Source organism: Rutidosis leptorrhynchoides, chromosome 1 (genome assembly GCF_046630445.1).
Source record: "Rutidosis leptorrhynchoides isolate AG116_Rl617_1_P2 chromosome 1, CSIRO_AGI_Rlap_v1, whole genome shotgun sequence".
NCBI classification, from domain to species: domain Eukaryota; kingdom Viridiplantae; phylum Streptophyta; class Magnoliopsida; order Asterales; family Asteraceae; genus Rutidosis; species Rutidosis leptorrhynchoides.
The window spans coordinates 444,481,929-444,496,530 of record NC_092333.1 but is presented as its reverse complement, the minus strand read 5'-3'; the positions used below and the strand labels follow the sequence as shown (position 1 = coordinate 444,496,530).

General features: G+C 36.8%; 1 protein-coding gene across 1 annotated transcript; it reads left to right on the top strand.

The window, feature by feature from the left end:
• Nucleotides 1–1,845: 1,845 nt before the first annotated feature.
• LOC139902942 (uncharacterized) lies at nt 1,846–6,537 on the top strand. The gene is made up of 10 exons (XM_071885663.1): nt 1,846–1,933; nt 2,181–2,306; nt 2,408–2,416; nt 2,507–2,569; nt 3,048–3,906; nt 4,006–4,116; nt 4,202–4,399; nt 4,514–4,543; nt 4,704–5,649; nt 6,019–6,537. Exons 1-10 carry the CDS (start codon nt 1,846–1,848, stop codon nt 6,535–6,537), a joined length of 2,949 nt encoding a protein of 982 aa, XP_071741764.1.
• Nucleotides 6,538–14,602: the final 8,065 nt, after the last annotated feature.

Genomic DNA, 14,602 nt, shown 5'->3' with positions numbered 1-14,602 from the left:
AATATTTTTATTAAAACGTTTATGTATATGAAATCTTGTGGTTTATTACTATTACGGAAATGATTGATTCTGATAAACTAATGAACTCACCAACCTTGTGGTTGACACATTAAAGCATGTTTATTCTCAGGTATTAAAGAAATCTTCCGCTGTGCATTAGCTCATTTTAAGGATATTACTTGAAGTCATTCGTGACATACTTTGAAAGACGTTGCATTCGAGTCATTGAGTTCATCAAGATTAATATTAAGTCAATTATAGTTGGATGTAATATGAAATGGTATGCATGCTATCAATTTTATATGTAAAAAAAGTTTGTCTTTTAAAAACGAATGCAATGTTTGTAAAATGTATCATATAGAGGTCAAATACCTCGCGATGTAATCAACTATTGTGAATCGTTTATAATGTATATGAACGGGTCCTTTCAAATTACTCTTGCTTTTTGTTGTGGCCTTAGATCAAAGAAACAAAGTATGTTGTTGGGCCTTGAGACACGTATGATTTTTGATACGGGTTAGTGATCGTGAAGGAAAAGCAACTGACTACCATTTGAAATTGGAGTCTAAGTTTATAATTTATTCAGTTTCCTTATCTATATTTACTTGTTTCTATCTTATCTAATAGTACTTATAAATTAACCAAGAACTTATAATTTGTATTATTAGTTTATGAATTATATTTATTATTGAATAAAAGTCGTCAACGGCCGTGAAGGCTTTTTGACTCATATCCATCAAGTTGTTGATTATATTTTATTTGTTTAATAAAAAGTTAGCGACAGCCGTATTTTATATTTCGTTATTTCTGTTTGGCCACGATTTTCTTTACATTAAAATGATTTAAAAAAATTATACATAGCTCCAAGCAGATTCGCCCTTGAGTTGGATCCACTTTTTCTTATTTGATGATAAATCGATTCGAAACGATGAATCTCTCAGAAAATTAGATTAACAAAAGAGACTTTGGAATTTACCAATTCATTCATCTTATCCAGGTTGAAAAAGACGCGAGACGGGGTCGAGACGGTAGAGACCTTAAAACGTCGCAACTGAAAAAAACGGGGTCGAGACGGATGTTGACCAACGTTGACTTTTTATATATATTACCCTATCTACTATTACCACAACAAAACCCCCCTTCCTATTGGCTCAAAAGAAATTGTTCATACTATTCATAACCAATCCAAAGGCAAGTCAACGAAAGGCAAAAAGTCAATTGGTCAACAATGTAGTCTTCACAGTACTGGATATTTTTGGGGGTAAAATATTGGCGGTTTTTTTGGGGTAACCCACGTGTGTTTTTAATGCAAGGTAATGGGAACCGTGTACCTCTAACAGGAGCGTGTCGTCGGAAGTTGAAAAGTTGAGCACATAGGGATGGTCAACAACACCTCAGCATGTCTTCCCTGTCCTTCTTCTCCTGTTCTTGATTATCGACTTGGTTACTTACCTTTCCATTTGGTTTTTATTTTTCTCATTCACCAAATACTATCGACTGGATATTTTCTACCTTCATCATCGGTTCATCTCAGGTTTGAATAACTCTTCTTCGTTTCTAATTTGTTTAGGTATTATTGGTTGTGAATCTGTTGATGTTTTACGACTAATCGATTGCTTAATCCACTGGTTATTGTTGTAGTGATTGCTACTCTCTTTATTTTCAATCCAAGCTTCTTCCAGGTTAGTTTTTCTATTGTTTATGATTTTATTCAATTTATAACTTTAGTGTGCTTGACTGTGGTTGGTCCTTTGATAGTGTGTGCTGCACTTTTAAAATTCGGTGCTGCATGTGTATAGCGCTGTATTTTTTTTATCTTCATAAATTGTTTTGGCTACTGCGGTAATGGGAAGAAGAAAAAGGAAAATAGGTAATGATGGTGGTTCTATAGTTGATGGTTCTCTGCCTAATCATAGTGGTGAACCCCAGCCATGTTTGTGTGGCTAATCATAGTGGTGAACCCCAGCCATGTTTTACTACTAAGAAACAAGCTGCTAGCAGAACTTCTATCGTCGTGCGAATGTTAACACACCCTCCTCCTCTAATGAAATGAATTGTGTTCTTGGTAATAGTGAAGGTGTGCTATATGTATCTATATTTGATGATTAGATATCTCTGCAACATGTTTCTATTTATTAATTGTTTTAGCTGATGTTGGTTTGTTGTTGTTGTTTGTTTAGGTTATGATTCTTCAACGTGTGTTACTACTCGGAGACAGGTTCACAGGAGAACTTCAATGCGTCGATCGAATGTTAACACATCCTCCTCGATTACTCAATTGAATACTGTCCTCCCTAATCTTAATGGTATGTTGTATGTATCTATATTTTATCATTGGATGTGTCTTGAATGGTTGTATTATTAATTGTTTCACTTCAAATTGGTTCTACACTTTTTGTTTGTTTAGGTTTGCCATGTACTAATCAGCAAAATGTAACCTGTGTTCCACGTATTAAATAACGAATTGGGCCAATATATACTATATCTGCAGCTTTTGACTCTTCAGGTTGTGCCTTTTCTAACATTTACATTATTGTTACGTCTGATGATGGTTGCATAGGAACAGGAGGTGTATAGGGTTATATATGCTGCTTAGTTATGTGTTTGAAAAGTGTATTGTGTGCTGTATTCCTTCAAAATTTTTTTAATATTGAATGTCCCCTGTTGCTTTCGATGTGCATTGACTACCAGTCACCATATTTGTTTGCTTTGAGTGTATGAAACTAAATTCACATTCAAAGACTTTAAAGGATGCGTTTAGTATTATAAACACCGTTGAACTAATTTTTTGTTAATTGATTATATATAGAATTAAAGTAACGGTTACGGGTTCGAAAAAACAATGGGTCACATAAACTGTATGTTTTATTCATACTACATTGTCTTTTTTTCTAATTTGTATTTATTACTTTGGTGAGTACTACATGTTTATTTTAGCTATCATAGTAATTTTGTTTTTTCACATTACTGCGACTGAACAGCTAGCATGATTTTTTACATGTATTTGGTGCTTTACTGCCTTTTTTTAACATTACTTTTTTGTGCAGCTCTTTCGCCTTTCTATTGTGATTTGGGCGATTGCGTTTGTGTATGTACACATTGTGATGCGTTGTTTTGGCGTGGGGAACGTATCAAGACACATTTCAAAGACAAGCAGCTTTACTTTCATCGTTGCTGTGAGAATGGTCGAGTTTCGTTGCCGCGGTTTCAAGAGCCTCCTTTGTTATTAAAGCAACTTTTAGATTCTCGCGACTTCACCGATAACATCCGTGCTTACAACCAGATGTTCAGCATGACTTCTTATGGAGAAAAAATTGACGACACTATAAATGACGGCCGTTCTCCTTACGTTTTCAAAGTGTCGGGTCAGATTTATCACTGGATTGGTTCCATGTGTCCTCAGCAGGGGGTTCCACCAAGGTTTTTGCAGCTCTATATCTATGACAATGATCATGAAGTTGAAAATAGAATGTCTCATTTCGGTGGTCAGGATTCAAACCGTCTGTGTAGTTCAGTGGTATCTCAGTTAATTGAGTTATTGGATACGCACAAGGAACTTGTAAAATTGTTTCGTACAGCTAGGGACAAGTGTCGGGATTCTAAGGTGCCGACTTTTTGCGTGCGATTGTTCAGTGTTAGTAGTTCTAGACAACACACATTACCTACCTCGGATGCAATTGGCGCTATTGTTTTTGATAGTGGCCCTCGAGCTACCACTGATTACGATGTGAGTGTTGAACCGAGGGGTGAAGTACCAAGGCGTATTAATAAGCTTCACCCCCTTTACACGTTGCCGCAGTTCCCTTTGATGTTCTTTTATAGTGAGCCAGGGTTCCATCTTAGTTTGATGTTGCGGGATGTTCCTGGTTCGCCAGCTGGGCGTGAAAGAAAAATGATTATGAACATGTACTACAGCTATTAAATTCATGATAGGCTTGGTGTTTACAGCTTGATGCTTAGAATGGGGTGACTCTTCCAACAGTATGTAGTAACGTTTTATTGTAGCATTGAATTAAATCGTATGGATTACATACGTCATAAGCAAAAAGATATACGAAATGAGTATCTATCCGGTTTGTATGATGCCATTGATGGGGGGACCAAACCGGTGCAGATGTTGGTAGCAGGACAATACTCCCTGTTTCATTTACCGGTGGAACGCGCTATATGTATAGTCATTACTTGGATGCTCTTTTGGTAGAGTATATGGAAATCCTCAGTTTTTTATCACATTTACCTGTAATGTTAAATGGCCGGAGATCGCTCGGTATTTGCAACCATACACGCTCCTTACTCCCTCGGATCGGGCAGATGTTGTTGCTCGTGTATTCCAATTAAGAGTCAGAGAGTTTGTCGCATTCTTAAAAAGAAGAACAGCCTTTTGGTGTATTCAGAGGAGGTATTTTTCAATTCAAACTATTTCTACTTACACCATTTTGTAAAGTTTCACATATCTTTGTTGTGTTGTATTGCATGGATAACATAGCTCATTCTTTCCTTTTTGATGTTTCAGTCCTCTATACGATCGAGTTTCAGAAGTGAGGTTTGCCGCATTGTCATACGTTATTATGGGTTCATTCACCTCCGTTGTCTCCTATAAATCAGCACATAGACGATTACATATCAGCAGAGTTACCCGATCCTAGAACTGATGCAGTTGGCTATGCAGTTATCTGTGTAACTATGATGCACGGTCCTTGTAGCCTGGCAAAGCCAAGTGCACCATGCATGGAACTATTTGCTTGCTCAAAGAATTTCCGTAAATTATATAATAGCAAAACTTATTTTGACGCTGATGGACGCGCTCACTATCGGCGGCGTAACATTGGGATTTATACCACCAGAGGCGGGGTGAAGCTCGATAATAGTTACGTCGTCCCCTACAATCTTCTTCTATGTCTAACTTTTCATGCTCATATAAATGTTGAGTTTTGTGGTTGGACAATGCTCATCAAGTATCTGTTTAAGTACATTTCAAAAGGAACCGATCGTGTTGCTGCTCGCATAACAAGGCCTGTGGGTAATACCGATGGTCAACAATCACAGGTTCCCAAGCCCATCGACGAGATTCAAAATTTCATAGACGCCCGCTTTATTTGCCCTCATGAAGCTTGCTGGCGTATATTTAATTTCCCGATTCATCATCGTGAGCCAGCAGTCCAGATTCTTGGTGTACATTTAGAAAATATGCAAATGCTGACATTTCATGCGTGTGAGCCACTTAAATCCATTGTTCAAATGAATCCAACGAAGAAGATGACGCTCACTCAATGGCTGCATTATAATGCTTCTTTTAGTGCAGGCCACCATCTAACTTACCTAGATTTTCCTTTGGAGTTTGTTTGGTATGATGGAAACAAGTGTTGGAAACAAAGGGCAAACCTGAAGAAGCCTTGTATTGGAAGGTTAACGTATATACATCCGGCATTTAGGGAGGCTTTTTTCTTGAGAATGCTGCTTTGCCATCAAAAGGGCTGTAAAGGCTTCGCAGATATTAGAACAGTCAATAATATTGTTCATTATACATATCGATCGGCATGCGAGGCTATTGGCTTACTCGGTGATGATAAAGAATGGTCAACTGCTCTTGAAGAGGCTTCTGTATCTGCGTCTTCGTCTGACCTCCGCTCACTTTTCGCAAGCATTTTGGTGTGCTGTTAGGTAACAAATCCATTAAATCTATGGGAAAAACACCAGAAACTTATGTCTGATGATATTTCTATTCGGCCTGCTGCTTCATTGAACATGTCAAAATTGCATATAAATACTGAATAACTCCATAATTTTGTTTTGTATGAGGTTGAGCTTCTTTTAAATCAATGTTCAAGGTCAATAACTGAGTATGGGTTACCTTCGTTGCCGTCAGACTTCCTGTTAGATCTTGCCAATCGGTTAATTATGGAGGAGAAAAATTATGATCGGGAATCACTTGAAATGGAACGCATACAACTTGAGAGCATAATGAATTCGAAACAAAAAATAGTGTATGATCTGATTACACAAGCCTCGTATGCTTAGGCAACTGAATTGATATTCGTTTATGGGCATGGCGGTACGGGTAAGACATTCTTATGGAAGGCGATTATTACAGCATTGAAAGCAAGGGGTAAAATTGTTCTTGCTGTAGCATCATCTGGTATTGCATCCCTTCTTTTGCCATCAGGGCGAACGACACATTCTCGATTCAAACTTCCATTGGTTCTCACTGATGAATCGATGTGCAATGTCAAGAAAAATACTCAAATGGAAAATTTATTACAGAAGACTGGCCTAATTGTGTGGGATGAGGCACCGATGATCAATAGACGGTGTTTCGAGGCCCTAGATCGAAGCCTTAGGGATATTTTAGACAACAATGATGTCGTTTTTGGAGGTATGTCCGTTATTTTAGGCGGGGACTTCAAACAAACTCTGTCTATCAAAAAAAGGGGTCGAAGGAAGATATACTGGATGCCTCCATTACTAGCTCATATTTGTGGCAAGAATTCAAGCTCTTTACCCTCACAGAAAACATGCGGCTGCAATGACCTGGCCTAACATTGTTAGAAAATAAAGAAATTTCTGATTTCTCTGACTGGTTGCTTAGCATTGGCAACGGTCAAGTAGGGACACCTGATGTAGAAGATCCAGAGAACGCCCGGTGGGTACAAATCCCCGATGAATATTGCATCCCCGACAACGAAGACGGCCTTGCAAATCTGATTTCATTTATATATCCTCGTGATTCGCTACAAAATTCATCAGCTGTCGACTCCTTTGTGTCAAACATCCGATGCTGGAAGAGCGTGCTTGTAAGCAGTTGTACTCTGTCCAACAAGGTCGACATATTTAACTGCTTCCCCTTTTTAAGTGTTTCTTATCCAACATGCATCGCACATCACAATCTTTCCTTTGACGTCAATCTTCGTGAAAGATCCTTCCAGACCGAACCTTGCCATTTCATTGAAACTTTCTTCTTCCGAATAAACTAGCAGGTGAGGCTGCTTTTGGTCGAAAGCCTCAGGCTGGTACAAGGATTCACCGTGTAATAAAATTTCTATTCGTTTCCTTTTCTTTTCTTTTCATCTCCATACTATTTCCTTTCATTTCCTTCTTGAAAAAGACTCACAAATGTAAATTTATTCCATTTGTAGTCACTATTCTATTAAACCAAATTTGGTTTATTAATTAATTTTATTATTTACATAACGTTTACTAGTTTAAATTACGGAATTGTGAAAGACATATTGCAATATTGATATAAATTAATAGGTTGATGTTGTAAATTTGTTTGATAATCATTTAATAAGTATGTTAAAAATAATGTGTCTTAAGATGCAAATAAAGGATAACTTACATTGCATATAATTAATTAATAATGAATTAATGAAGAATATATAATTAATGGACTAAATAGTTTGCCAACACATGTTCATATTACATCAAACATATTTGAACGAACTTTTGTCATATAAGCTCAAAGGAACATTAAGTAACTTTGAACTCATAGAAGTTACATAATTATTCAAACCATTATATACATTTGATTCATCCTTTTCATGTCCTTTCATGTTGTATTATGCACATAGTTTGAAATTGATTTTAATTAGTGGTGAACCCTCACTACTTGTCGGGTTTGTTAGTTATATATTACAAACGTTTATGTTCATAATCATGCATCAATCTCACATTTTTCACCGAATCTTCATTGTTCAGCACCATCATCAATATGTGCCACCTACCTCATCACCAAAAAATAAGTATAACTTTGAAACCATGAATGTGCACATACCTAATGCAAAACAAAAAAATAAGTACTAAGTGCAACAATAATGTGAAAAAAGGTTTTAAGTAAGCAAACAGCATTTTGTGACCATAACATAACAATCATACATAAAACAAAGGGTAAAGTTACAAATAGGCTATATATTTTCTCAAATGTTTCGATGTCGCCCATATACTCATTTTCTTCTCACTGTCGGCTATATACTTCCGAAAAGTGTACCAATGTCAACATTTCATTACCAGTTACCTGCTGAACCGGTAAAGTTAATGTAAGACCCTGAATTTTTATGCATCAGAAAGTGTTCTGAAAAGTGTCAGGAAAAGTCTACATACTCTTATGCATTTTCAGAATTTACATCAGAATCAAAATCAGTCAACCTCAGTCCCTGAACTTCAAAATAAAAAGTTGTTTGCTAGTTAAGTCGCGCCGCGAGGTTTAGGGGCGCGTCGCGGCTAATGTCGTTCAGATGTTTTGAGTTTTGAAAATTTTTTGTCTTCAATTTGGACTACATATCGCGCAGCGGGCCAATATAGGAGGGTCGTGCCTCATGCCCTGGCCAGACTTCTATTTTTTATTTTAAAAGGGGTTCAATGAGGGGAAATGTGGTAATTTCACTTGTAGACGGTTTTGAGGCCACAAATCTAGCCAAAACCTATCCTAATCTTCATTTCATCTCATTTTCATCATCCTCTTCACTCCCATCTTTTAGAGTGAGAAACCCAAGCTTTAAAGAGAGAAAGCTCAAATGGGTAAGGAAGATGGTGGTGCATGCTTAATTGGGAGTTCATTTTGGTGTGTCTAGCCTCTAGGCTTCTCTTTGGTGTTGGAGGTAAGTCTTAATCCAAATTTTATCTTTTGATTTCGAGTTTGGGTTTAAGTTTGAGTTGGTGTTAAGTTATAAACCCCATTTCCTTTGAAATTTGAGGGTTTTGGTCATGACTTGCGTATGTAAACCCTAAGGTTGTGAGTATAGGGTCTTGGTGACGAATTTGGGAAGTTTAGTCTTGAATTTTGAGTGTTAATCACTATTAACTTGGTTGTTGGGTAAGATGGTCATAAGAACATGTTTAAGTGTTAAATTGTCATGAAAATGAGTCATGTACATGAAGTGTTCGATAAAATGCCTCAACTAAAAACTTGTGTTGTTGATGATGATTTTTGTTGTTAAAATGAGTTCTGCAAATGTGTATAAACTGATTTTGATCAAGTAAAAGTGGTGTGGTTCATTTTGGGTCGAAATGGTGTCATTTTGGGTGAAACCCGTCACTATAAAAACTACACGAAACATGATTTTGTAAAGGTCATATCTTGCAAACCGTGACTCCGTTTGAGACGTGTGAACACTTTCGAAAAGGTCTTTGAGTGTAATTTCTAAAGAATAAGCTTGTACTTACTATTTTGGAGGTTAAATGGGTCAGAATGTCTATGGAAAAATGGGTTGTTCGGTTTGGGTAAATTGGGTGAAAAGTGAACAAAGTGTTATTGTTTGGGACTTTGGGCTTGGTGCAAGTGTCAATAATCTTAGGGTTTTGTTGGGCTTGAATTACCACATGTAGTGGTAATGATTTGAGTTTTTTGTGTCGAGTGCAATTTGGTTAAATGGCACTTGTTTGTGTGTAGGTTGAAATTAACACCCGTAGTGATAATTTGGTGATGTCCATTTAGGTGTCTAAATGGGCGGGTGTTAGTGAGCATGGTGGAGACCCTTGGTTAAGGGTGCGGGTATTAGATTCTCTTTTAGAGAATAAGTGTTTATGCGTTTGTATGCCTATGTGTTAAATAGGTGGATACTTGCTCGGATGGGATGACGAAGGTTGTACATACATGGCTTGTACTTGTGCGTGCGTCGCTAGGTGAGTGGAATATTTATGCATGTATGTATATAATTTACTTGCTTGCGGTGGATGTGGTTTAGTGTTACCACGTGTGTCGGGGTTCACTAGAGTGAATAAATCGTGTGTCGTATCACTCAAGTTCGTGTGTCGACACCACATCGGTAACGTGGTAAATAAATCGTGTGTCGTATCACCATGGGTTGTAAGGTAGATATCGTGTGTCGCACCACATATGGGGTTAGTGAATAAATCGTGTGTCGTATCACATGGCTATTGTGAATAACCGATGGTTCATTCGCGAGAACCATTCCCGTGTGCTCTTGGTTAACCATGAGGTTTGTGTGTGATGTTGTTTTATAGCATACTATTGTTATATTGTTGTTGTTGGCATGTTATTGCGTTTATTCCATGCTAGTTGTTATGCTTGTTGCGGTGCATCGTATGCTATATTTGTGTTGTGGTTGCGGGTCGGTAAGTTGTATGCATATGTGTATATTTATTCTCCTCACTAAGCATTACTTACCCCTCTCGTTGTTTACCTTTTTATAGGTGTTGTTAGCATGGAGCTACCTAGTTGCGGGACTGGGGTGGATTAGAGTTGCTTGAATTTAGTGGATTTGGCTCTTGGATATTTGGCTTCGGGTGGGGATGGATAGTCCCCAGGATCATGCTCTTGGTATCGGGTTGGGATTTTGAGTCTTAACTTGTGATTTGTTGTAATGTGAATCGTGTTAAACACTTAGTGTTTTTATGGGTCATGTGGCCCTCGTTGTCAAAACTCGAAAACTTGTTGTATGTGTTTAAACTTTATTATGCGGATTTCAGATACATCGAGACTTGTGGTATGTTGGAAATTGTGATTTGGATATTAAATTAAAAGTGCAGCATCGCTTCGCTTGCCTATGAAAAGAAATCTTGTCGTTTTTTGAAAACGGGTTGTGGTCGTTACAAGTGGTATCAGAGTATGGTTTAAGGGATCTAGGTAACTTTGTGATAGGTGCCTAGACTTAGACTTGACGGTGTGGAATTGTATGTGGACTTGTAGAAATACAGGTCGGTTTGATAATAGTTAGTGTCTTAGCCTAGGTACACTAAATAGGACTTGTGTATATGTGGGGCCTTAATTGATGTTTGCGCTTGTGCCTTAGATAGATAGTCGCCTAAAGTAGTAGGTTGACTAGGAGGCTACTTTGATGGTAATCCTTAAGTGGTAGGATGGTATGCGGATATGATATATTTGTATATATTATTATATTGTATATATATATATATATATATATATATATATATATATATATATATATATATATATGTATATATATGTATATATATGTATATATATAATTCTGGTGCGGTATCTTAGGGACGAATCTATTGGAGAGATTCGGTTATTTGGCGGTTTTGAGTGATCAAGTTCACCGTAAGGGCTTTGATCACTCGGGAGTACTAGGAATTGCCACGTGTTCGTTTTATGTGAATGTTGCACTATTCCGGGTAAAGTACTTTATATGGACATGTGGAAGTGGTAAGGTACTCAATTGTATTAATGCTTGATCACCATTATTACAACCGTGTATCTTGGCACCAAGCATGACATGTAGAGTACCGAACGAACAATGTGGCATGGTTGGGATATTTTTGGGACGATTTAGGAATCGTGTATTGGTTCCCAGGTTACGGTGGTCTCGGATAATGTGCTTGTGTCACATCAGGTCTGTTTTCGATCGTAAAGTGTACGGTGGGTATGGTTAGTTAAGGTGGGTAGGTGAACTCACGGGATTGATGCGTGTGTGTTCACCCTAAGTAGTGGGTGTACTGTTAATATGATTTTGGTATAATGGTTTACCATAACTAGGATGTTGGACGTGAGTGTCTGGCGGAGACTTGGATCCCGTACTGGGATGTAATAGGTCTCTTGGGTGCGTTTTGTATTGGTACTCGGGTGAGTACGGGGTTAGTGAATCTGGTTGTGATTCAAGGTGTTGGTCGTCTACGATGATGATGTATCGGTGTGTGCTTGGGTCATTAAACTTGCGGGAGTGAGACCCTTCATGTTGATGCTTTGTGTTGGTTGTTTGTTGAATTAGGGTAAGTTCCTTATGGAATCTTCCACGTATTGATGGTTGTGTCGGTATGCGGTGGAGTGTAAGTCTTGGTGTTACCAAGCAATCCTTAGTGTGTTGTGAAGGATTTAGCTAAGCTATGTTTCACAACTTATGAGAGTTTATTATGGCGTGTGTTCGCTGGGAAGATTGGTGGTCTAGTGAACCGTAAGGTTCACCGGGTAGGTATGACCTCAGGTCATACAGTGGCATGTTGGACGATGTCGGGTGTATGGAACCCTAAGGACCGAGATTTAAACCTCAGTAGAAGGTAGTGGGAGTTTGTTGACACTGCGTCAGGTGCCTCTTTTATACGTGCTAGTGTGATGTGTGACTCCGATCTTGGTGTAGACATGATGTACCTAGGTGAAATGTCCCGTTCTTATTGATTAAAAACGTTCCATATTAATTGATTTCGTTGCGAGGTTTTGACCTCTATATGAGACGTTTTTCAAAGACTGCATTCATTTTTAAACAAACCATAACCTTTATTTCATCAATAAAGGTTTAAAAAGCTTTACGTAGATTATCAAATAATGATAATCTAAAATATCCTGTTTACACACGACCATTACATAATGGTTTACAATACAAATATGTTACAACAAAATAAGTTTCTTGAATGCAGTTTTTACACAATATCATACAAGCATGGACTCCAAATCTTGTCCTTATTTAAGTATGCAACAGCGGAAGCTCTTAATAATCACCTGAGAATAAACATGCTTAAAACGTCAACAAAAATGTTGGTGAGTTATAGGTTTAACCTATATATATCAAATCGTAACAATAGACCACAAGATTTCATATTTCAATACACATCCCATACATAGAGATAAAAATCATTCATATGGTGAACACCTGGTAACCGACAATAACAAGATGCATATATAAGAATATCCCCATCATTCCGGGACACCCTTCGGATATGATATAAATTTCGAAGTACTAAAGCATCCGGTACTTTGGATGGGGTTTGTTAGGCCCAATAGATCTATCTTTAGGATTCGCGTCAATTAGGGTGTCTGTTCCCTAATTCTTAGATTACCAGACTTAATAAAAAGGGGCATATTCGATTTCGATAATTCAACCATAGAATGTAGTTTCACGTACTTGTGTCTATTTTGTAAATCATTTATAAAACCTGCATGTATTCTCATCCCAAAAATATTAGATTTTAAAAGTGGGACTATAACTCACTTTCACAGATTTTTACTTCGTCGGGAAGTAAGACTTGGCCACTGGTTGATTCACGAACCTATAACAATATATACATATATATCAAAGTATGTTCAAAATATATTTACAACACTTTTAATATATTTTGATGTTTTAAGTTTATTAAGTCAGCTGTCCTCGTTAGTAACCTACAACTAGTTGTCCACAGTTAGATGTACAGAAATAAATCGATAAATATTATCTTGAATCAATCCACGACCCAGTGTATACGTATCTCAGTATTGATCACAACTCAAACTATATATATTTTGGAATCAACCTCAACCCTGTATAGCTAACTCCAACATTCACATATAGAGTGTCTATGGTTGTTCCGAAATATATATAGATGTGTCGACATGATAGGTCGAAACATTGTATACGTGTCTATGGTATCTCAAGATTACATAATATATAATACAAGTTGATTAAGTTATGGTTGGAATAGATTTGTTACCAATTTTCACGTAGCTAAAATGAGAAAAATTATCCAATCTTGTTTTACCCATAACTTCTTCATTTTAAATCCGTTTTGAGTGAATCAAATTGCTATGGTTTCATATTGAACTCTATTTTATGAATCTAAACAAAAAAAGTATAGGTTTCTAGTCGGAAAAATAAGTTACAAGTCGTTTTTGTAAAGGTAGTCATTTCAGTCGAAAGAACGACGTCTAGATGACCATTTTAGAAAACATACTTCCACTTTGAGTTTAACCATAATTTTTGGATATAGTTTCATGTTCATAATAAAAATCATTTTCTCAGAATAACAACTTTTAAATCAAAGTTTATCATAGTTTTTAATTAACTAACCCAAAACAGCCCGCGGTGTTACTACGACGGCGTAAATCCGGTTTTACGGTGTTTTTCGTGTTTCCAGGTTTTAAATCATTAAGTTAGCATATCATATAGATATAGAACATGTGTTTAGTTGATTTTAAAAGTCAAGTTAGAAGGATTAACTTTTGTTTGCGAACAAGTTTAGAATTAACTAAACTATGTTCTAGTGATTACAAGTTTAAACCTTCGAATAAGATAGCTTTATATGTATGAATCGAATGATGTTATGAACATCATTACTACCTTAAGTTCCTTGGATGAACCTACTGGAAAAGAGAAAAATGGATCTAGCTTCAATGGATCCTTGGATGGCTCAAAGTTCTTGAAGCAAAATCATGACACGAAAACAAGTTCAAGTAAGATCATCACTTGAAATAAGATTGTTATAGTTATAGAAATTGAACCAAAGTTTGAATATGATTATTACCTTGTATTAGAATGATAACCTACTGTAAGAAACAAAGATTTCTTGAGGTTGGATGATCACCTTACAAGATTGGAAGTGAGCTAGCAAACTTGAAAGTATTCTTGATTTTATGAAACTAGAACTTTTGGAATTTATGAAGAACACTTAGAACTTGAAGATAGAACTTGAGAGAGTTCAATTAGATGAAGAAAATTGAAGAATGAAAGTGTTTGTAGGTGTTTTTGGTCGTTGGTGTATGGATTAGATATAAAGGATATGTAATTTTGTTTTCATGTAAATAAGTCATGAATGATTACTCATATTTTTGTAATCTTATGAGATATTTCATGCTAGTTGCCAAATGATGGTTTCCACATGTGTTAGGTGACTCACATGGGCTGCTAAGAGCTGATCATTGGAGTGTATATACCAATAG

Excerpts from the sequence above, each read along its gene's own strand:
- LOC139902942 (XM_071885663.1), top strand. The coding sequence starts at position 1,846 with ATGGGAAGAAGAAAAAGGAAAATAGGTAATGATGGTGGTTCTATAGTT. Across the intron at positions 1,934-2,180 it reads TAGTGGTGAACCCCAGCCAT|GTTATGATTCTTCAACGTGT; the intron begins GTTTGTGTGGCT and ends TTGTTTGTTTAG. Across the intron at positions 4,544-4,703 it reads GATCGAGTTTCAGAAGTGAG|CCTGGCAAAGCCAAGTGCAC; the intron begins GTTTGCCGCATT and ends CGGTCCTTGTAG.